This window comes from Microcaecilia unicolor, chromosome 2, assembly GCF_901765095.1.
Source record: "Microcaecilia unicolor chromosome 2, aMicUni1.1, whole genome shotgun sequence".
Classification (NCBI taxonomy): Eukaryota; Metazoa; Chordata; class Amphibia; order Gymnophiona; family Siphonopidae; genus Microcaecilia; species Microcaecilia unicolor.
This window is the reverse complement of record NC_044032.1, coordinates 645,165,129-645,184,029: the sequence shown is the minus strand read 5'-3', so window position 1 is coordinate 645,184,029 and position 18,901 is coordinate 645,165,129. Positions and strand designations below refer to the sequence as shown.

General features: G+C 42.5%; 1 protein-coding gene across 3 annotated transcripts in view; it reads left to right on the top strand.

The window, feature by feature from the left end:
* The window catches only part of INTU (inturned planar cell polarity protein), a 157,784-nt gene extending 140,587 nt beyond the window's left edge, over positions 1–17,197 (top strand). For all 3 annotated transcript variants that reach the window (XM_030191757.1, XM_030191756.1, XM_030191755.1), the window contains 5 exons: positions 5,251–5,754; positions 5,965–6,065; positions 9,160–9,349; positions 13,521–13,678; positions 16,108–17,197. In XM_030191757.1, coding sequence (XP_030047617.1) covers positions 5,251–5,754; positions 5,965–6,065; positions 9,160–9,349; positions 13,521–13,678; positions 16,108–16,219 — 1,065 coding nt within the window. In that variant the 3' untranslated portion in view covers positions 16,220–17,197. The remainder of the gene's footprint in view (positions 1–5,250; positions 5,755–5,964; positions 6,066–9,159; positions 9,350–13,520; positions 13,679–16,107) is intronic.
* The last annotated feature ends 1,704 nt before the right edge of the window (positions 17,198–18,901 follow it).

Sequence of the window (18,901 nt, the reverse complement as noted above, 5' to 3'; positions counted from 1 at the left end):
ATGGCAGACAGACTAAGCAGATTCTGCAACCAGAAGAGTGGTCTTTCAATATAGGCATAGCTCGCAAGATCTTCTGAGAGTGGGGCACCCCCTCGGTGGATATTTTTACCACTCACCTCAACAACAAGGTTCCCCAGTTCTGTTCCAGGCTCAGATCACACTGCAGGCTAGCTTTAGATGCTTTTCTCCTGCATTGGGGGGGAAGGGCTTCTATATACTTATCCTCCCATTCCTCTCATAGAGAAGACTTTGCTGAAGCTCCAGCAGGACCGCAGAACTATGATCCTAACCGCGCCTTACTGGCTGAGGCAGACAATTTCATCATTCTAAACTATTTGTTCAAATCAGGCTTATCTGACCCAATCAAATGTAAACAATATTCTTTTTTGCTTGTTTAACAGAATATTTGTATCGAGAGAATAATTTTGTTGTTTCTCCAAGCTCACTCAACTTTACAACATTCTTGTTTCAAAGATCTTACTGTTATAGAATACTGAGGATTTCTTGAATTCATAGCTAGTTTCTTCTCACAATAAGAAGCAATCTTATCCAAGATGTAGTAATACATTCCAACCAATTATTTCAGGATGCCTCAAGATTAGAAAATTCTATGGATAAAGAAGAACTCATCATACTCTAAAAAGGTTTAGAATCAGTTTTCCCTCTACTCATAATAGTTTTCTATTCTGACAGAGATAACACATTTAAGGTCAGATTGCATAAATAATGATCTGACCAAGGTATGGACTGCCAATCACAATTAGATAGTAAAGAATTATCATTAGCAAGAACTAAATCTAATGAATGACCCTTTTCATGTGACGGAGAGAATGTGGGAATAATGAAAGATTGGTTTCTTAAAAAAATTTAAGAAAACCTTAACATCTTTGTTCAACTGATTCTCTAAAGGCAGATTAACATCCCCTACTATCATTAATGCAGAACAAGATAAAACAGCGTCAGAAATAATTTTGTACAATTTCAAACAATCTTTAGACCATAAACCTGGTGGCCTATAAATTAATAGGAGCCCTTCTGGTTGAGTTACAGTATTACAAAGTAACATAGTAAGTGACGGCAGATAAAGACCTGTACGGTCCATCCAGTCTGCCCAACAAGATAAACTCATTTTACATGGTATTTGATACTTTATATGTATACCTGAGTTTAATTTGTCCTTGTCTTTCTCAGGACACAGACCGTAGAAGTCTGCCCAGTACTGTTCTTGTACTAAGTTCTGAAGCTAACATCGAAGCCCCTTAAAATTTACACTCCAGCCCATCCCTATCTATTCAGTCACGATCAGGGCGTGTAGACCGTAGAAGTCTGCCCAGCTCCCACTAAGATTCCATGGAACCATTCCTTCAAAACAGGATTCCTTTGTGTTTATCCCACGCATGTTTGAATTCCATTACATAGTAACATAGTAGATGACTGCAGAAAAAGACCTGCACGGTCCATCCAGTCTGCCCAACAAGACAAACTCGTATGTAACCGCGGGAGGGCATTCCACATATCCACCACCCTTTCCGTGAAAAAATACTTCCTGACATTAGTCCTGAGTCTGCCCCCCTTCAACCTCAATTCATGTCCTCTAGTTCTACCGCCTTTCCGTCTCCAGAAAAGGTTCATTTGTGGATTAATACCTTTCAAATATTTGAACATCTGTATCATGTCACTCGTGTTTCTCCTTTCCTCCAAGGTAAACATGTTCAGGTAGTCTTTCGTATGGTTTGCAACACAAATCCCATACCATTTTTGTAGCTTTTCTTTGCACCACTTCCAGTCTTTTTACATCTTTATGGAAAAAGAAGCCAGCAGATCAATATAACATCAGAAAGATTTTATTGAAGATACCGTATGTGAACAAATTGCCCGACACAGGCCGTGTTTCGCCCACCAAGGGCTGCGTCAGGGGCTAATTTGAAACCTTCTGAAAGGAGGAACTCTAAAAACGGAAAACTTGTGGTGTATAATAGATTGGAAAAAACCAGCTCATACAGCAGATGCCTAAAATGATGTGACTCTTAACACAACGCAAGCAGATGCACTGCTGTCAAACCAGGTTACGCACCCAGAGAGTGCCTGGTAGGAACCTATTCTATTAAGAAACATACCTACATATTTTCAAAGCACTTAGCCTTCCAAAGTTCCATAGGTTTCTATGGAACTTTGGAAGGCTAAGTGCTTTGAAAATATGCCTCGTAGGCTTCTATTTTCTTTTATAGTGTTAACAGTAAAAATGCATTCTTAAATGATGGAGATACATGTGCATTTTAAAGTATTCTATAAATTACACATACCAGTGTGAGTCCTGCCCATAATCTGCCCTGACTCCACCTATGTGTACACAGGGCTGGTGCTTGGGTCTCTGGCACCCCCCTGCAAACAATCAGTTGGTGCCCCCTCTCCCCGGTCCAGCATCTCTTTTCTCTCTTCTCCCTCCCCACTTCTCCCACCCCACATCCTTTTTCAGCCCAGTGCCTTAAAAGGTGAACAACAAAAGGTTTTGTTTGTTTTTTTACTTGACAACTTTTTAATTTATTTGAACGCTTCCCATATGTAGATATAAATATCGTGAAATAAAATTGAATATGACTAAAACAAGTGATCATATCACAAATCTCATGTCATGTACAGCCACAAAACATCCTTTTAGGGTGGAAATTCACAATGAGCTCCTTTTATTAACAACCAGATAGTGATAACAGTTTTCACATTTCTATTTTGGCACAGTATAAGTCATCACAAACAAAATATAGGAAAACCAAAAAGCATTAGGGGCTTATAACCCATTTAGTTATGTTTAAACAAAAGAGATCTACATGAAACAAAATATTTATTTTGACTTAAACCTTCAGAATCAGCACCTACCTCTCTTGAAATCCAACGTGCTCTGCGTGCCACAATTTCCTCTTGAATTATTATGGTCTGGGAAGGAAGTGGGAACACCTCAGACAGCCACTGTTAACCTGAGCCTTCCCTTCCCTATTCAGTGACGGCCCCTCCCGCGCGGAACAGGAAGTTGCATTGCTCTAGCATAGGGAAGACTGACTGGCTGAGACCTGCACATCACGAATATCCCACCCATCGTCAGTGCAGTCAACCCTCCGAGGATCCGCCGATCCATCTCGCCCCTTCCCCGCGCTCTGTCCCCATCCGGGATCCCTGCGTCATGCAAGAAGAAGAGGAGGAGGAGGGACGCGGCGCACCGGAACGGCATGGCAGAGCAGGCTGGGTTTCAGAGATGCTGGCTGAATGGGGCCCTCTCGATGTGGTCAGGGTGCCAGGTTATCTTTGGGCCTGTTAAGGCCATTTTGGGAAGGTGATCCGAGGACCAGAGCGCGGGAGGAGCGCTCCGGGTACTGCGTGGCGCCAGGAGGAAGGAGCGCTGCAAAAGGGAACGCGGGAGGAAGCGGCATCGTTGTTTTGGGCTTTGGAGGGGTTTGGGTAGGGACATGGTTGCTGTGCTGTTGGTGGTAAGGGAGCTGCGGGGAGCAACGCTAATTTTTCCAGGGCCGGCGTTTGAAGCGTCCGTGCATTGTCAGTTCAGGCCATTTCTGTGGGGAAGTGGTGATGTCGGTGCTGCCACCGGGACGAGGTGGCGCCAGAAGGGAGGAGCGTTGAAAGAGAGCCGCTGCAGGGGGCAGCACCAAGTTTTTCGGGGCTCGGGAGTGCAGGTAATTGTTGGGCCGATTCATCCGGATGAGCCAGGAGATTTGGAGGCAGAGAGGACGGGTCTAGAAGAACAGAAAAGATAAAGAAAGACGGCGTCGGGCCGGCGCGTCGGAGAATCAGATTGCTGCGAGCGGCTGGAGAGGCTTAGCCTCCCCAAGCCTCTTATACCGGGCGCCTATGATCAGGAGTATGCATGGATAGAAAAGCATCCAATGCTCTGATGTGGTAAAGTACAGAATAATCTGTACACATAAGGTAACATTCACTCCCTTAATACTGTGAATTGGATGATGGTCTTGAAAAAGACCTTTTGTGAAAAAAAAGCTGTGACGCTGAAGGTTGGTTTTAGCGTTTGCCAAAAGATGCAGGCCTAGCAGCCGAAACACAACGTTTGTGTCGAGTCCTTTTTTAAATAAATGTTTTTTTTATATAAGCGTTTTGTTTTTAAGTCCATATTTTCCAGTCTCTGGTGTCTGTGGTCAACTTCCCACCCTTTTCTGTTTTGCACTTTTTGTGGTTTCTCGTGGGATGTTCGAGTTCTCCGCCTTGGCGGATTCTCTTGGACACAGAACGTGCCAGACACACATTTGGAGGGGATACGGGGGAGCAATATGCCCTATATATTTTTTGTAGCTTTGCCTACAAAAGTACGCAGTTGTGGAATTCACTCCCAAAGCACTTGAAAATGATTAACGAACTAACCAACTTCCGCAAATCCCTGAAAACCTACCTATTTAACAAGGCCTACCAGGAGAACCCATAACTATCTATGATAGAAGTGTATAAAATAATGAGTGGAATGGATCGGGTGGATGTGAAGCGACTGTTCACGCTATCCAAAAATACTAGGACTAGAGGGCATGAGTTGAAGCTACAGTGTGGTAAATTTAAAACGAATCGGAGAAAATTTTTCTTCACCCAACGTGTAATTAGACTCTGGAATTCATTGCCGGAGAACGTGGTACGGGCGGTTAGCTTGACGGAGTTTAAAAAGGGGTTAGATAGATTCCTAAAGGACAAGTCCATAGACCGCTATTAAATGGACTGGAAAAATTCCTCATTTTTAGGTATAACTTGTCTGGAATGTTTTTACGTTTGGGGAGCGTGCCAGGTGCCCTTGACCTGGATTGGCCACTGTCGGTGACAGGATGCTGGGCTAGATGGACCTTTGGTCTTTCCCAGTATGGCACTACTTATGTACTTATGTACTTATGTACTTATGTACGAAACAACACCTATCTACCTTACTCAGAATGTATCTTTCTATAACTGCCTGACCAAATCTTCTTGTTTTCCTTGACTTCTGTAGAACACCAACTATATTCTTTGCCCTGGTATGGTGATGCCATAACAGGTCTCTGTAAGCCACATTGAGCCTGCAAATAGGTGGGAAAATGTGGGATACAAGTGCAATAAATAAATATATAGATTTCCCTCAGTCAGTGAGTTTTTTATATTATGTAATTTTTAAATTATGGTTTACTTTTCGCACACTGTTCTTTGAACTTGTCCATTTTGTTTTTATTGTGTGTATTCATTTTTCATGTACAATACTGTCTGCTTTCTTTCTAGAAACACTTTATGCTGCCTGTGCTGCTGGAGGCAGGAGGATGCACGTCTAAAATCATTGGGAATCCGGGGCCAGACTGTATATATGTGGATCAAGTCAAAGCAACCTTACTGCAACTAGAAGGGCTAGACGTGACTATAGAGGAGCGACTTGGAGCCCTCCCCAGCCCCTGTTTGTCTTGTGCAGACTGGTTCTTGCCTTCATCACGTGACAAATTAGAGAGCTTTACAAATGTACCCTATATCAAACTGCAGACTTCTGCCAAAACTGCAACATTCCCTACTAGCAAGAGAGCACTCCTTATGGATACCAGCTCTTCCTTAAGGACACGCAGGCCGAGTCCCTCGAGAAACAGTGGTGGATTTGATAACGGCAGCGAGGGTCCTGGAGAAGGAGCAGGCGTGAGCCCACACTCAACACCAGATTTGGGGCGGAAATACGGACGAAGAGAATCTCAGGGCTCAGGCAGTTCTGAAGGCAGTGGAGGAGGTGGAACCTTGTTTAAGGTACTTTACTTAATAAAGCAATGATTCAGTTTTAAGTGCAGAATTTGTAGAGAGAAAACAAATTAGATGACTTCTAACCTATACTTTGCTTTATCCCTTCTGAATTTATCGTGAGCAGACTGGATGGACCGTGCAGGTCTTTATATGACATCATCTACTATGTTACTATGTCCTGTTGATTCTCACTTTGTATCATGTTTGATTCTTTAGATCACAAAAAAGAGGCATACTCTTCCCAACCCATTTAATTTAGGAAGCTTGAAAAAGAACCTTTCAGAGAAGGACACCGAGGAATTGTATAATGTTATCAAGTAAGTCAAGAGTTTGCACTCCTGGGAGCACAGCTTCCAAATGGGTTAGTTTTGCACACACTATGACAGTAATTAACCTCACTCCTAAGCCAGAGTACTTGGAGTATGATGTCAGTCTCTCAGATTTACTAACCTTGGCATTATGCAAGTATAATGCAAAAGAGAGCTTCCTTATAGAGTTCATAGGGTGAAATATGTATAAGCAAAATATCAAAGTGTGTTTTCAGGCCTGTGACACCCAGTACAGTAAGAAATGTTTCTGTGTCTTTGTGCTATGTTTTCTTGGCCTTTGACTTTATTTCTTGGTATTCAAGGATCTTCTCTCTTCACCCAATACACAGAACAATCATTTGGCACTGACACCTATTATCAATACCGATCTTGTGTTGCACTATCCAGAGAATATAAAAACATAAGAATTGCCATACGGGGTCAGACCAAAGGTTCATCTAGCCCAGTATCCTGCTTCCAAAAGTGACCAATCCAGGTTTCAGGGACCTGGCAGAATCCCAAGAAGTACTAATGACCCCTGGGACACGGCTTTCTCCATGTGTACCTTAATAGCAGTTTATTTACTTTTCCTCTATGTTGTCTAACCTTTTTTTTTAATCCAGCCTGCTATCTTCTTTTTACCATACCCTCTGGCAATTAATTCCAGAGCTTAACTATTCATTGAGTGAAAAATATGTTCTCCTATTTGTTTTAAAGGTATTACCATATAGGAGTGGAGGAGTGGCCTAGTGGTTAGGGTGGTGGACTTTGGTCCTGGGGAACTGAGGAACTAGTTCAATTCCCAGCACAGGCAGCTCCTTGTGACTCTGGGCAAGTCACTTAACCCTCCATTGCCTACCGCATTGAGCCTGCCACGAGTGGGAAAGCGCAGGGTACAAATGTAACAACAACAAAAAAAAAGAGAGACTGGGAGCAAATCAAATGGTAAAATAAAATGTTAGTGAAAATAAAAAAAATTTCTTTTTCCAAGATGGACCCATATTATTTCCTCTTTCCACCAAGACCCCTGTATCGTAGCTGCTTTTTAATATTTTTCACATACAAGGTGGCTTCATCTTTTCAGCCATCTCTATCCTTCCTGAATGGAGGAGTAGCCTAATGGTAAGCCTGGTTCAAATTCCACTGTAGCACCTTGTGATCTTGGGCAAGTCACTTAACTTTCCATTGCCTCAGGTATAAACTTACATTGTGAACCCTCTGGGAATAGGAAAAAATACACTCTACCATGAGCTAAATCCAAAATCCCTTCCTATAGCAACTATAGCTTGGTATGGTTGTCTCCCATTCATGAGACTCATTGAACCATGTCTATGTAATGGCAACAATATCTAAATCTGTCTCTAACATTGGGGCTTGCAGAACCAGAACTTTGTTGCTTAGACTGCAAGCATTTGCGCTTGCCAGTTTTATATTTTGTTGGGTTTCTCATCTTCTGTATAACTTTTTGATTAGTCTTCTCTTCTACTTTTTTGCTGATAAGTGTCACTAAGATGATTTATTTTATTTTCACTACCTCTGTCATGTTTCTGCTGGGGATAACATCCTGCCACCTCCATCCTCTAGTTTAAATGGTTGTATAATAACATAGTAAATTAATGAGCATAGTCCATCCAGTCTACCCAGAAAGGTGGCTAGGGTTATGTCTACTACTGCTTTCAGGTTACCTCTCTCTTTATTTTTAGATTTGTAAGTGCTACTCCATGCAGGTTACCCTGTTATCTGCCTTTTTTTTTTAAAGTGAAAGTAATTCAAGTTTTGTTTTGAGTGGAAATGAACTATTCCTTCGTTCCATCATCTTGCCATATAGGGATCCTCTGTATTTATCCATGTCTTTTTGAATTCTATCACTATTTTTCTCCCCACTAACTGCCACAGAAAAGGCAGCCACCATTCCAGGCAGCCACAATTCTTTCCATGAAAAATGATCTCTTGGCATTGCTTTTAAGTTTCCTTCCTTGCAGCATATGTCCTATAGCCTCTCCAGCATTGGAAAAATGTAGTTCGTTAATATTTTTCAAATATTTAAATGTCTGTTGTCATATCTCCCCTTTCCTTCCTCTCCTTCAAGTCTCTTCTCAAACATCTTCTGGTGCAGATTCTGTACCATTTTGGTTACCTTCCTCTGAATTAATATTGATCCTTATTCAGTTACCTGTTACTTTTCCATCTGTTTTATGTGGTTCACTGTTTATTTATTTTATTTATTTATTGCATTTGTATCCCACATTTTCCCACCTATTTGCAGGCTCAATGTGGCTTACATAGTTTTGTTAACATTGTCATTCCAGGATATCAGATACAGTTAGTATTGTGCAGAGATTAAGTAAGGGAAGAGAGAAGAGGGAAGGGAGTGATTAGGGTAATTATAGAAGGTAGGCTTTCCTAGCTGAGTGGGTTGGTGAGGCAGATTAGTGTTCATGACAATAACCCTTATTAACTTTTTGGCTCTGTTGTCTTGGACTGACTAAGAATCCTGGTGGTTTGTGGTTTAGGTCTGTGGGTGTTTTCTAGGAACTGTGGGACCCCTGAAAGTGTGGTCCCAGTAAACTAGAAATCACTGGGGAATAACTTGTGAGTGGGAGACTCGCCCATAGGTGAGACCTAGTTGGTGGGAAAACATGACTAAAGTCACCAGAAACAACGCAACTTTAGTCATATTTTGCCAGAGATGTTTACAATTTATAGCACTATATGAAATGGGATTTTAAAATTTCAAGATGTTTCTGAACTTGAATAATATGCATTATTGTTTTGGTTTATTTCTGAGGCTACCGAAGTGCAGAATTCAGTAGCCAAAATGTATCTCTGATGCTACTGAAGTGCAGAATTCAGTAGCCAAAATGTATCTCTGATGCTACTGAAGTGCAGAATTCAGTAGCCAAAGAAGTCCTGGAGAAATTGGGATTCTTCCAAGTTGTGGTATCCCTTATGAAACTGGCATAATAATTACCTAGAGTATATGAACTTTCAGGATCACTAAGTCTTTTTCCATCTTGTTGTCTGTTACCAGCAGTAACTGCAAAGCAAGTAATTCAGGCCATGTTTTCGTAGAAAATAAAATGGGTTGTCTGTTTGTTTACAGGATCACATCAGGTCCTGAAAACACCCTTTTCCACTATCTAAGTTTGGAAACTGTTCAAGGAATCTATATTTGCCCAACACATAAAGAAGTGGCACAGCTCAGTGGCTCCATTCATCCTCAGCTAATCAAGAACTTCCACCGCTGTTGTCTCTCAATCCGCTCTGTTTTCCAGCAGACTGTGTTTGACAAGGTAAGCCAAAATGAATGGCTGAGAAATACTGCAACAGAAGTAACATAGTAACATAGTAAATGACGGCAGAAAAAGACCTGCATGGTCCATCCAGTCTGCCCAACAAGATAAACTCATATGTGCTACTTTTTATGTATACCTTACCTTGATTTGCACCTGTCCTTTTCAGGGCACAGACCGTGTAAGTCTGCCCAGCACTGTCCCCGCCTCCCACCACCGGCTCTGGCACAGACCGTATAAGTCTGCCCAGCACTGTCCCCGCCTCCCGCCACCGGCTCTGCCACCCAATCTTGGCTAAGCTCCTTAGGATCCATTCCTTCTGAACAGGATTCCTTTATGTTTATCCCACGCGTGTTTGAATTGTTACCGTTTTCATTTCCACCACCTCCCGCGGGAGGGCATTCCAAGCATCCACTACTCTCTCCGTGAAAAAATACTTCCTGACATTTTTCTTGAGTCTGCCCCCCTTCAATCTCATTTCATGTCCTCTTGTTCTACCGCCTTCGCACCTCCGGAAAAGGTTCGTCTGCGGATTTATACTTTTCAAATATTTGAACGTCTGTATCATATCACCCCTGTTTCTCCTTTCTTCCAGAGTATACATGTTCAGGTCATCAAGTCTCTCCTCATACGTCTTGTAACGCAAATCCCTTACCATTCTCGTAGCTTTTCTTTGCACCGCTTCAATTCTTTTTACATCCTTCGCAAGGTACGGCCTCCAAAACTGAACACAATACTCTAGGTGGGGCCTCACCAATGACTTATACAGGGGCATCAACACCCCCTTTCTTCTGCTGGTCACACCTCTCTCTATACAACCTAACAACCTTCTAGCTACGGCCACCGCCTTGTCACACTGTTTCGTCGCCTTCAGATCCTCAGATACTATCACCCCAAGTTCCCTCTCCCCGTCCGTACCTATCAGATTCTCCCCGCCTAACACATACGTCTCCCGAGGATTTCTATTCCCTAAGTAAATTTCTACGTTTCACACTTAATTTTGTTATTTTTCACTACATCTACTTTTTATATAATTTGGTATGGGTGAAGGACTTAAGATATCCAGTTATTTTGGTATGGATCATTGATATTCTTTCCAACAAAGACAAATGCCACGGAAATTATGAGGGGCATTATCGATAAGATGTTCAAATGGTGAAATGAACGTTTACTGGAAAACATTTAAAAACACAATGGAAGAAATAAATGTGTTCCAATATTCAAAACTGCACACAAAAAAGTTTAGAAAAAAAGGACGTACTGCAAATGTCATAGACTTTGTGAGGTAAACGTCTCCGCCAATCGAAAATGCACTGTGCAATGGCAGTACTGGTCCCTGCATGAAGAAAATGTCTGTGGCAAAGGCAGCACATTCTATGTGCAAAACATGCATATATACCTCCATGTGGAGGAACGTTCCTCAGTGTGGACAGTCATGTCTCTTCAGTGGGAGCCTAATTTCAGTGAGCCAAAGACAGAGCTCCTGGTCCTCCTCTGCCTCAGGCACTGGAGAGAAATTTTTAAGCACAGTTATCACCTGCCCCCCTACAACGTTTCTGGCTTAAACGAGTCTTAGGAGAGAATGGGAGACTATTCTGGTGGAGTCTGTCCCTTCAGATGTACAGCTTCACCATTCAGCACCGGAAAAGCAGTGAACCTGGCAATGCTGATGGACTCTCCAGGAAAGAAGAGTCAGAACAGCCCTGACACTGGACTGTAGAGACCCGACCAGCAGACTAAAGAGGTCACAGTCCGGGGTCTCTCTTAAAGGGGGGGGAGGTGTGACTAAACAGGGGACTTAATTCTGTGACTTCTTATGTGAATGTATGACATATTTGTTCCCCAGTGCATTTCCCTTGTTTGGCCGGCAGATAGTGACTGTCTTTTTCTTTTTTTGTAAAGCTGTTACAGAAGTGACCATTTTTCCCCGCCTAAGCAGAGGTAATTTTTAGTCTCAGTATGGGAGCACAGAGGTAAACATCTCTGTCCTGAAACCCTGTTCAAAGCTCGTGAGCAGCTAATTTCCTGAAGCTTCCCAGGCGCTACCATTTTTAATATTGATCTTTATTCAGTTACCTGTTATTGCCTGTTACTTTTCCATCTGTTTTATATGGTTCACTGTTCTAATTTCATGACAAACCTTATTAGCTTATTGGCTCTGTTGTCTTGGACTAACTGAGAATCCTGGTGGTTTGTGGTTTAGGTCTGTAGGTGTTTTCTAGGAACTGTGGGACCCCTGAAAGTGTGGTCCCAGTAAACTAGAAATCACTGGGGAATAACTTGAGAGTAGGAGACTCACCCAGAGGCAAGTGATACCTAGTCGGTGGGAGGAGGGTGGTTCTATAGAACACAAGCGGCAGGTGCAGGCGGGCCTGAGCAGTATTGGGGACAGACCTTCCAGGTGGCTGCAGGATTAGCCCCAAGTGGGTGCTAGACATTCAGTGACAGTCTCCATGAGGGCATGGAGATCCATTAGAGACAGCCTGGCAAGATGAATGTGAAGCAGTGCCCCCCAGGATCACCGCAGTACTCATGTACAAGCACCATCCATAGACAGGGTCACATACAGTGAGGTCCCTTTGTTGTTGCAATACATGTTATTGATTTTTCATTTTAAAAAAAATAACAAAACATTGGTGAAATCAGAATATCCAATGACAAGTAATTATGGGCTCCCTCCACTAATGTGACTACTGGCGTCAGAAGCTGCAGCTTGTATCATGGGGACATTCAAGTTCATCAACAGAGGCTCCAAGCCCAGGATGACTGCCTGTAGGTGCTGTGTACCATGCAGCAAGTGAGCAGGGACACTAGGCACAATATGTAGCTGCAGCTTCAGGGGATCCGGCAAGATCTGCATGATTACACAGAGGCCTTGTCCAGCACATTGCCCACCCAGAGGATGCCTGCCCCCCCACCCCGGGGAACCAGTGAGGCCAGCATTCCAGCACCACTACCCTACACACCAGCCGCAAGTGGCATACCACCCAAGCCAACTTCACAGCAACCTCCTCAGCTCCGGCCAAGCAACCGACATCCAAGCAGGATGGAACACGTAGGACCTCAGGCCAGTGAGTCTACCTTGCAACTAGGTCTCTCTGGGTGCAGCACACACTGCCTTGCTGGGTTCTAGGCCCAGCAGCAACTCAGCCACAAGCCCAACCAGATGGCCCGGTTTTCCATGGGGCAGCAGGAGCAGCTGCATCTTGGGATCAGCTGACAGTTATAAGTAATGTAATCTTTGTCTTGCTTTATTGCTGAAAAATTGATAATTCTCCTTATACTGGATACGGGTAAGTCTTTAACATGGGTACCTATGTGTTGGCACCACATCTGCATGTAAATCACTATAATCATGACACATATGCGTGTAGATGCTGAGTATTCACTTAAGTGCCTTCTGTAAGTATGCGTGTATGTTACATATTATGTATTTGACAGGTGGACATACACTTATATAGCTGGTTATGAAAGTATTCTGTAAAAGAAAGTCAGCTCCTACTTCTGCTTTTGACCTACAAGTGCATCCACTCCGCAGCTCCTCAGTACCTTTCCGCTCTCATCTCTCCCTACACTCCTCCCCGTGAACTCCGTTCGCTGGGTAAATGTCTCCTGTCGTCCCCCTTCTCCCCCACTGCTAACTCCCGGCTCTGTTCCTTCTATCTCGCTGCTCCCTATGCCTGGAATAGACTCCCTGAGCCAGAGGGCTGTCTTCAAGTCTAAGCTTAAAGCCCACCTCTTTCTACTGCTTTCGACTCCTAACCATGACTCTCTTACTCAACACCCTCACTTATCACCCCTACCACTGCAATTTCCCCACCCCTAGCTGTCTGTTTGTCTGTCCAATTTAGATTGTAAGCTCTGTTGAGCAGGGACTGTCTTTTCATGTTAATTTGTACAGCGCTGCATAAGTCTAGTAGCGCTATAGAAATGTTTAATAGTAGTAGTAGTAGTAGTACTTTTATAGAATAGATGCATTTTAATGGAATTGACCCCAACGTGCTTAACAGAGTATTCTAAATAACAAGAAATAATACACAAAAAGTATCAATAATTCTTTATACATTCCATGGAACTACTCATTTTACATTTGTCTCACTGAATTCCTAGCCCATCTGGTGACTTCTCTGAATACCTTGGTGTTGAATACATGTGATCCTTTGCTTTGCAGAAAAAGAATAATTTAGATGCCGACACGAGCTCAGAACTCAGGGAGACTGGTTCTGGACTTGGCCCAGTTAAAGAACATGGTGTCTTGTTTGAGTGTTGCCCTGAAAACTGGACAGACCAGAAGAAGTCACCACCAAAAATGACTTACTGGGTTGTAGGGTAAGTGGAAAGAAGAATGACAGCTGTTTGGTGATGAATGTTTTTAGGAAATTCTGTTACTTCAGAGATAAGTCAGCGGATGTGAGGTACAAAAGGGGGTTAAAGTGATTCTTTGTATCCTGAATTACAATAAATCAAGTTTATGCACAACCGAGTTAGTTACCTATAGCAGATGTTCTCCATGGACAGGAGAATACATGACGTCACACCTGGTGACATCATTCAATGGAACTTATGCAGGAAAAAGCTTGTACAGCTTAGCTCAACTTCTAGAAGCCTTTCTGAGACTGACTTTGCATAGTAACATAGTAGATGACGGCAGAAAAAGACCTGCATGGTCCATCCAGTCTGCCCAACAAGATAACTCATATTTGCTTCTTTTTGTGTATACCCTACTTTGATTTGTACCTGTGCTCTTCAGGGCACAGACAGTATAAGTCTGCCCAGCCCTATCCTCACCTCCCAACCACCAGCCCTGCCTCCCAACCACCGGCTCTGGCACAGACCGTACAGTCTGTCCAGCACTATCCCCGCCTCCCAACCACCAGCCCCGCCTCCCGATCTTGACTAAGCTCCTGAGGATCCATTCCTTCGGCACAGGATTCCTTTATGCTTATCCCACGCATGTTTGAATTCCGTTACCGTTTTCATTTCCACCACCTCCCGCGGGAGGGCATTCCAAGCATCCACTACTCTCTCCGTGAAAAAATACTTCCTGACATTTTTCTTGAGTCTGCCCCCCCTTCAATCTCATTTCATGTCCTCTCGTTCTACCATCTTCCCATCTCCGGAAAAGGTTCGTTTACGGATTCATACCTTTCAAATATTTGAACGTCTGTATCATATCGCCCGTTTCTCCTTTCCTCCAGAGTATACATGTTTAGTTCAGCAAGTCTCTCCTCATACGTCTTGTAATGCAAATCCCATAGCATTCTCGTAGCTTTTCTTTGCACCGCTTCAATTCTTTTTACATCCTTAACAAGATACGGCCTCCAAAACTGAACACAATACTCCAGGTGGGGCCTCACCAACGACTTATACAGGGGCATCAACACCCCCTTTCTTCTGCTGGTCACACCTCTCTCTATACAGCCTAACAACCTTCTAGCTACGGCCACCGCCTTGTCACACTGTTTCGTCGCCTTCAAATCCTCAGATACTATCACCCCAAGATCCCTCTCTCCGCCCGTACCTATCAGACTCTCCCCGCCTAACACATACGTCTCCCGAGGATTTCTATTCCCTAAGTGCATCACTTTGCATTTCTTCGCATTGAATTTTAATTGCCAAACCTTAGACCATTCTTCTAGCTTCCTCAGATCCTTTTTTATGTTTTCCACTCCCTCCCGGGTGTCCACTCTGTTACAGATCCATCTTGTCCCATTATATGGGACCTCAGTTTGTATCAAGCTTAGAAAATTATTACCCTAGGGGGAGGTAAGTCGGTATGTGAGGAATTACATCTTGCTGTTCATGGAGAACATCTGCTAGAAGGGAACAATTTGGTTTTCTCCAAGGACAAGCAGAATGGCAATTTCTCATATCTGGGATTCACTAACTACAGTTATAAAAGGAAAACAGAAGACAATTATTTGTTTTGTTTTTTTTGGGGGGGGGGGGAGGGAGGGGGGTTGTTTTTTTGCTTTTAAGAAAGGTAACCTGGAAATGAAAAGAATGGGCCCTGGGAAGATGGAGCTGGATTAGAAACTTGAAAAATGAAGTGAGGTGAGATAATGGAGGAAGGAGAACTTAGCCGAAATTGGGTGGCGGAGCAGGTGGGAGGAAGAGGGGTTGGTGGTTGGGAGGCGAGGATAGTGGAGAGCAGACTTATACGGTCTGTGCCAAAGCCGGTGATGGGAGGTGGGACTGGTGGTTGGGAGGCGGGAAGTACTGCTGCGCAGACTTGTACGGTCTGTGCCCTGAATAAGGCAGGTACAAATCAAGGTAAGGTTTACACATATGTTGTCTTGTTGGGCAGACTGGATGGACCGTGCAGGTCTTTTTCTGCCACCATCTACTATGTTAGAATGAAATAGTGCTCAGAATATTACACAGGAGAAGTAGAAGAGTCAGAGGTAGGTTAAAGGAAAAGGTAAAGTAAGGAAATGTTGACACTAAGGAAACTGATACTTCCAACATACAGTTTTCTCCACAGACTCCTGTCATTGTATATGCAAAAGTAACTCAGTTGGATACATCACTCCAACTGATGGTTTGCCTTGAGCTATATCAAATAAAATGAGATTTGAAACCCCCAAGAAAAATTTGCTGTAGTGCTGAGCTGCTGTACAAACTACATTATATCATCTGATAGCAAAGGGTCATAAGACTGGCAGCTAGTGCAGGATACCTGGTACTAGTCTTTAAAGTAGAAATGAAATTTGTGGAATCAAACTTCAGTCTTTTGACTCAGACTTGTGTTTATACAGGAGACTTTTCCTGCAGCCGCAGCCTCAGGAGTTCTACGTTTGTTTTCATGACTCTGTCACAGAAGTTGCAGTGGAGCTGGCATTTAAATTGTCCTATGGCTTAGCCGTGTAGGCATGCCTCTGCGCAATAACAGAACCTTGCTGGGAAACATTTATGTGTGCGGAAGAATACACCAGAAAACCATCTACCTAATCTTGTACTGTCAAGAATGTGCCTTATGTTTATACAGTAACACAGTAAATGATGACAGGTCCGTTCAGTCTGCGCAACAAGGCGGCCAGAACTGCACTCACCACTCCTTCATGAATGAACACTGGCATCACAACCAGGATAGTCGGCAGTGTTGTTAACATGCTTATCACCTTTTGCCTAACTTGTCTTTATCATTTTTGGGACAGACCATAGAAGTCTACCCAGCACTCTGAAGTTGCTGTTGAAACTGACTCCAGCCCATTCCGATCTATCTTTGCCATTATTGCGAATTTTTACATTTTTGTTTTGGTGTGCTTGAGATATAAAAATCATGGAAGTAAGCAGCACAAACTGTAACTGTCAAGATATATAATTATGATCAGAGACACCATCTTTGATTCAAAGTTAAAATTTCAGGAGAGCCCTACCATCAATGGAGTACTACAAAGCCCCCAACATACGTGCTATACTTTGATTTCTCCAATGCATTACCTACCGTAATCAACTGCTAGTGGAGACAGGAAGTGGTTTTCATAGATTGTACATGTTTTGTATATAAAATCCGTTTTATCAAGATGAAAACAAAGATGGAATATTTATTTTACTTTTGTCTTTACTATATAAAATGTTAAGCTTCTGAATGTATATATTTTCAAAAGGTAAATGTACCTGACTCAAGATAAAACTTATTTTTAAATTCTTATTCTTGCCAAGGCTTTAGAAGCTGGTTGAATTCTTCTAAAGAACTTTTTGCACTGAATTGTAAAATCTGATTTAAACCTGGACAGAGCACTGACATATGAGGGGAAGTCTTCCTACTTGTGTTTTTTCATGATGAAAACTATGCATGAATACATCTATTTTTCCAAGACTTGAACAGTTTTATAATAAAGAAATATGCCTTTTTGAACATTGGAAAGCACCAATGCCTGAATTTTGATTTTAATGGTACTGGTCTGGATATTTTCAAACACTTGAGTTACACCACCATATTATTGCCATATAGGTAGGCATTCTTCATTTTAAGAGTTTCTCTCACACATCAATACATAGTCCTAACAAAGAATAAACTGGTTTAGTAGTGATGCTATAGATGTCATATATTGATTTTGCTCTGTTGATCCCTTTAAACTGTAACCCCCTAATTCTGTAAACTTGAGTTACTACTGCTACTAATCATTTCTATAGCACTACCAGACATACACAGCGCTCTAGGTACTTTTTCTGTCCCTAGAGGGCTCACAATCTAAACTGTTGTACCTGGGGCAATGGAGGGTTAAGCGACTTGCCCAAGGTAACAAGGAGCTACAGTGGGAATTGAACCCAGGTCACCAGGATCAAAGCCTGCTGAACTAACTATTAGGCTTCTCCACTCAGCACACAAAATTACTTTATAGAATAGTGTCTGTTACATATGTAACTATATTGAATAATTAGCTGCTAATTGGCAATAACCAATTGGTTTTTAATTGGTGCTAATTAGAAATTACATGTATAACTGCCCTTATGCTTCTACAAGTTGTGCACACAAACTCCTGCATGGGGACATGGCCCTGGAAAGGGCACAGGTGGTCATGGATGTGCCTAGCATTTACACTTATAGATTATAGAATACCAGCAATTATGGCTGAGCATTTACACCAGCCTTTGAACTAGCTTAAGTGCTTACACCTAAAGTTAGGCATTTAACTGCGGACTTATGTTAGTATTCTTTAAAGGCAATTACACACGTAATTGCCAATGCAGAATTTACACAATGTACATCATCCTGACATCTAATAAACAATCTTTTGAGAATTATCCTTCAAATGCACAGCAGACAGTGATCACAGTCAAAACTGCATGCTCAGTTTTTTAAAAATGTGTTCTTGTGAGACTGTAGGTCATTGGTAGCATCGCTGTTACTTGGAAAATTTGTCTTACCTGATAATTTTCTTTCCTTTAGTCCAAACAGATCAGTCCAGGACTTATGAGTTATGTCCAGCGACCAGTGGAGAGAGACAAAGAACAAAAGTAGTTCCTTGTGATTTGTGCCCTTAAGAGTATCACACCTCCCTGGAACTTCAAAGCAATGGAGGACAAACAGAGAGAACAAAGTGTATTTCTTAGTGGTAAAGCACTCAAGCTGATATATCATAATGATGCATTCCCAGGTCAATAAAGGACCATGGACATGTAGAATCCCCTCACTCTCTTCTCTGAAGTATGAGTTTTTGTAGACTCAAGACAGGACTATTGACATGTAGAGTCCTTCTAGCTCTTGTGAAGTGTGAGCTTTGTAGACTCTGGAGATAGTCGACCAATGTACAGACAAGGCAACATAATCCATAGATATGTATGTCCGCAAAAGTAAAAGGCATCATGATGAAACAATTCACCAAGGAAGCAGCAAGCAGTAGATATTGAAGTGTACTGAAGTAAAGCTCTGTTGCCAAAGCAGGAGCAGTGACCTACTAGCAATGCACTCTTCCTTAAGAGAAGACACAATTGAACGTAGAAACAAAATGAATGAAAAGAAAGGGTGTCAGTTCTCGCAGGTAGTAAGAAATTTTAAGTGTGTGTTCCTGGACTGATCTGTTTGGACTAAAAGAAAGAAAATTA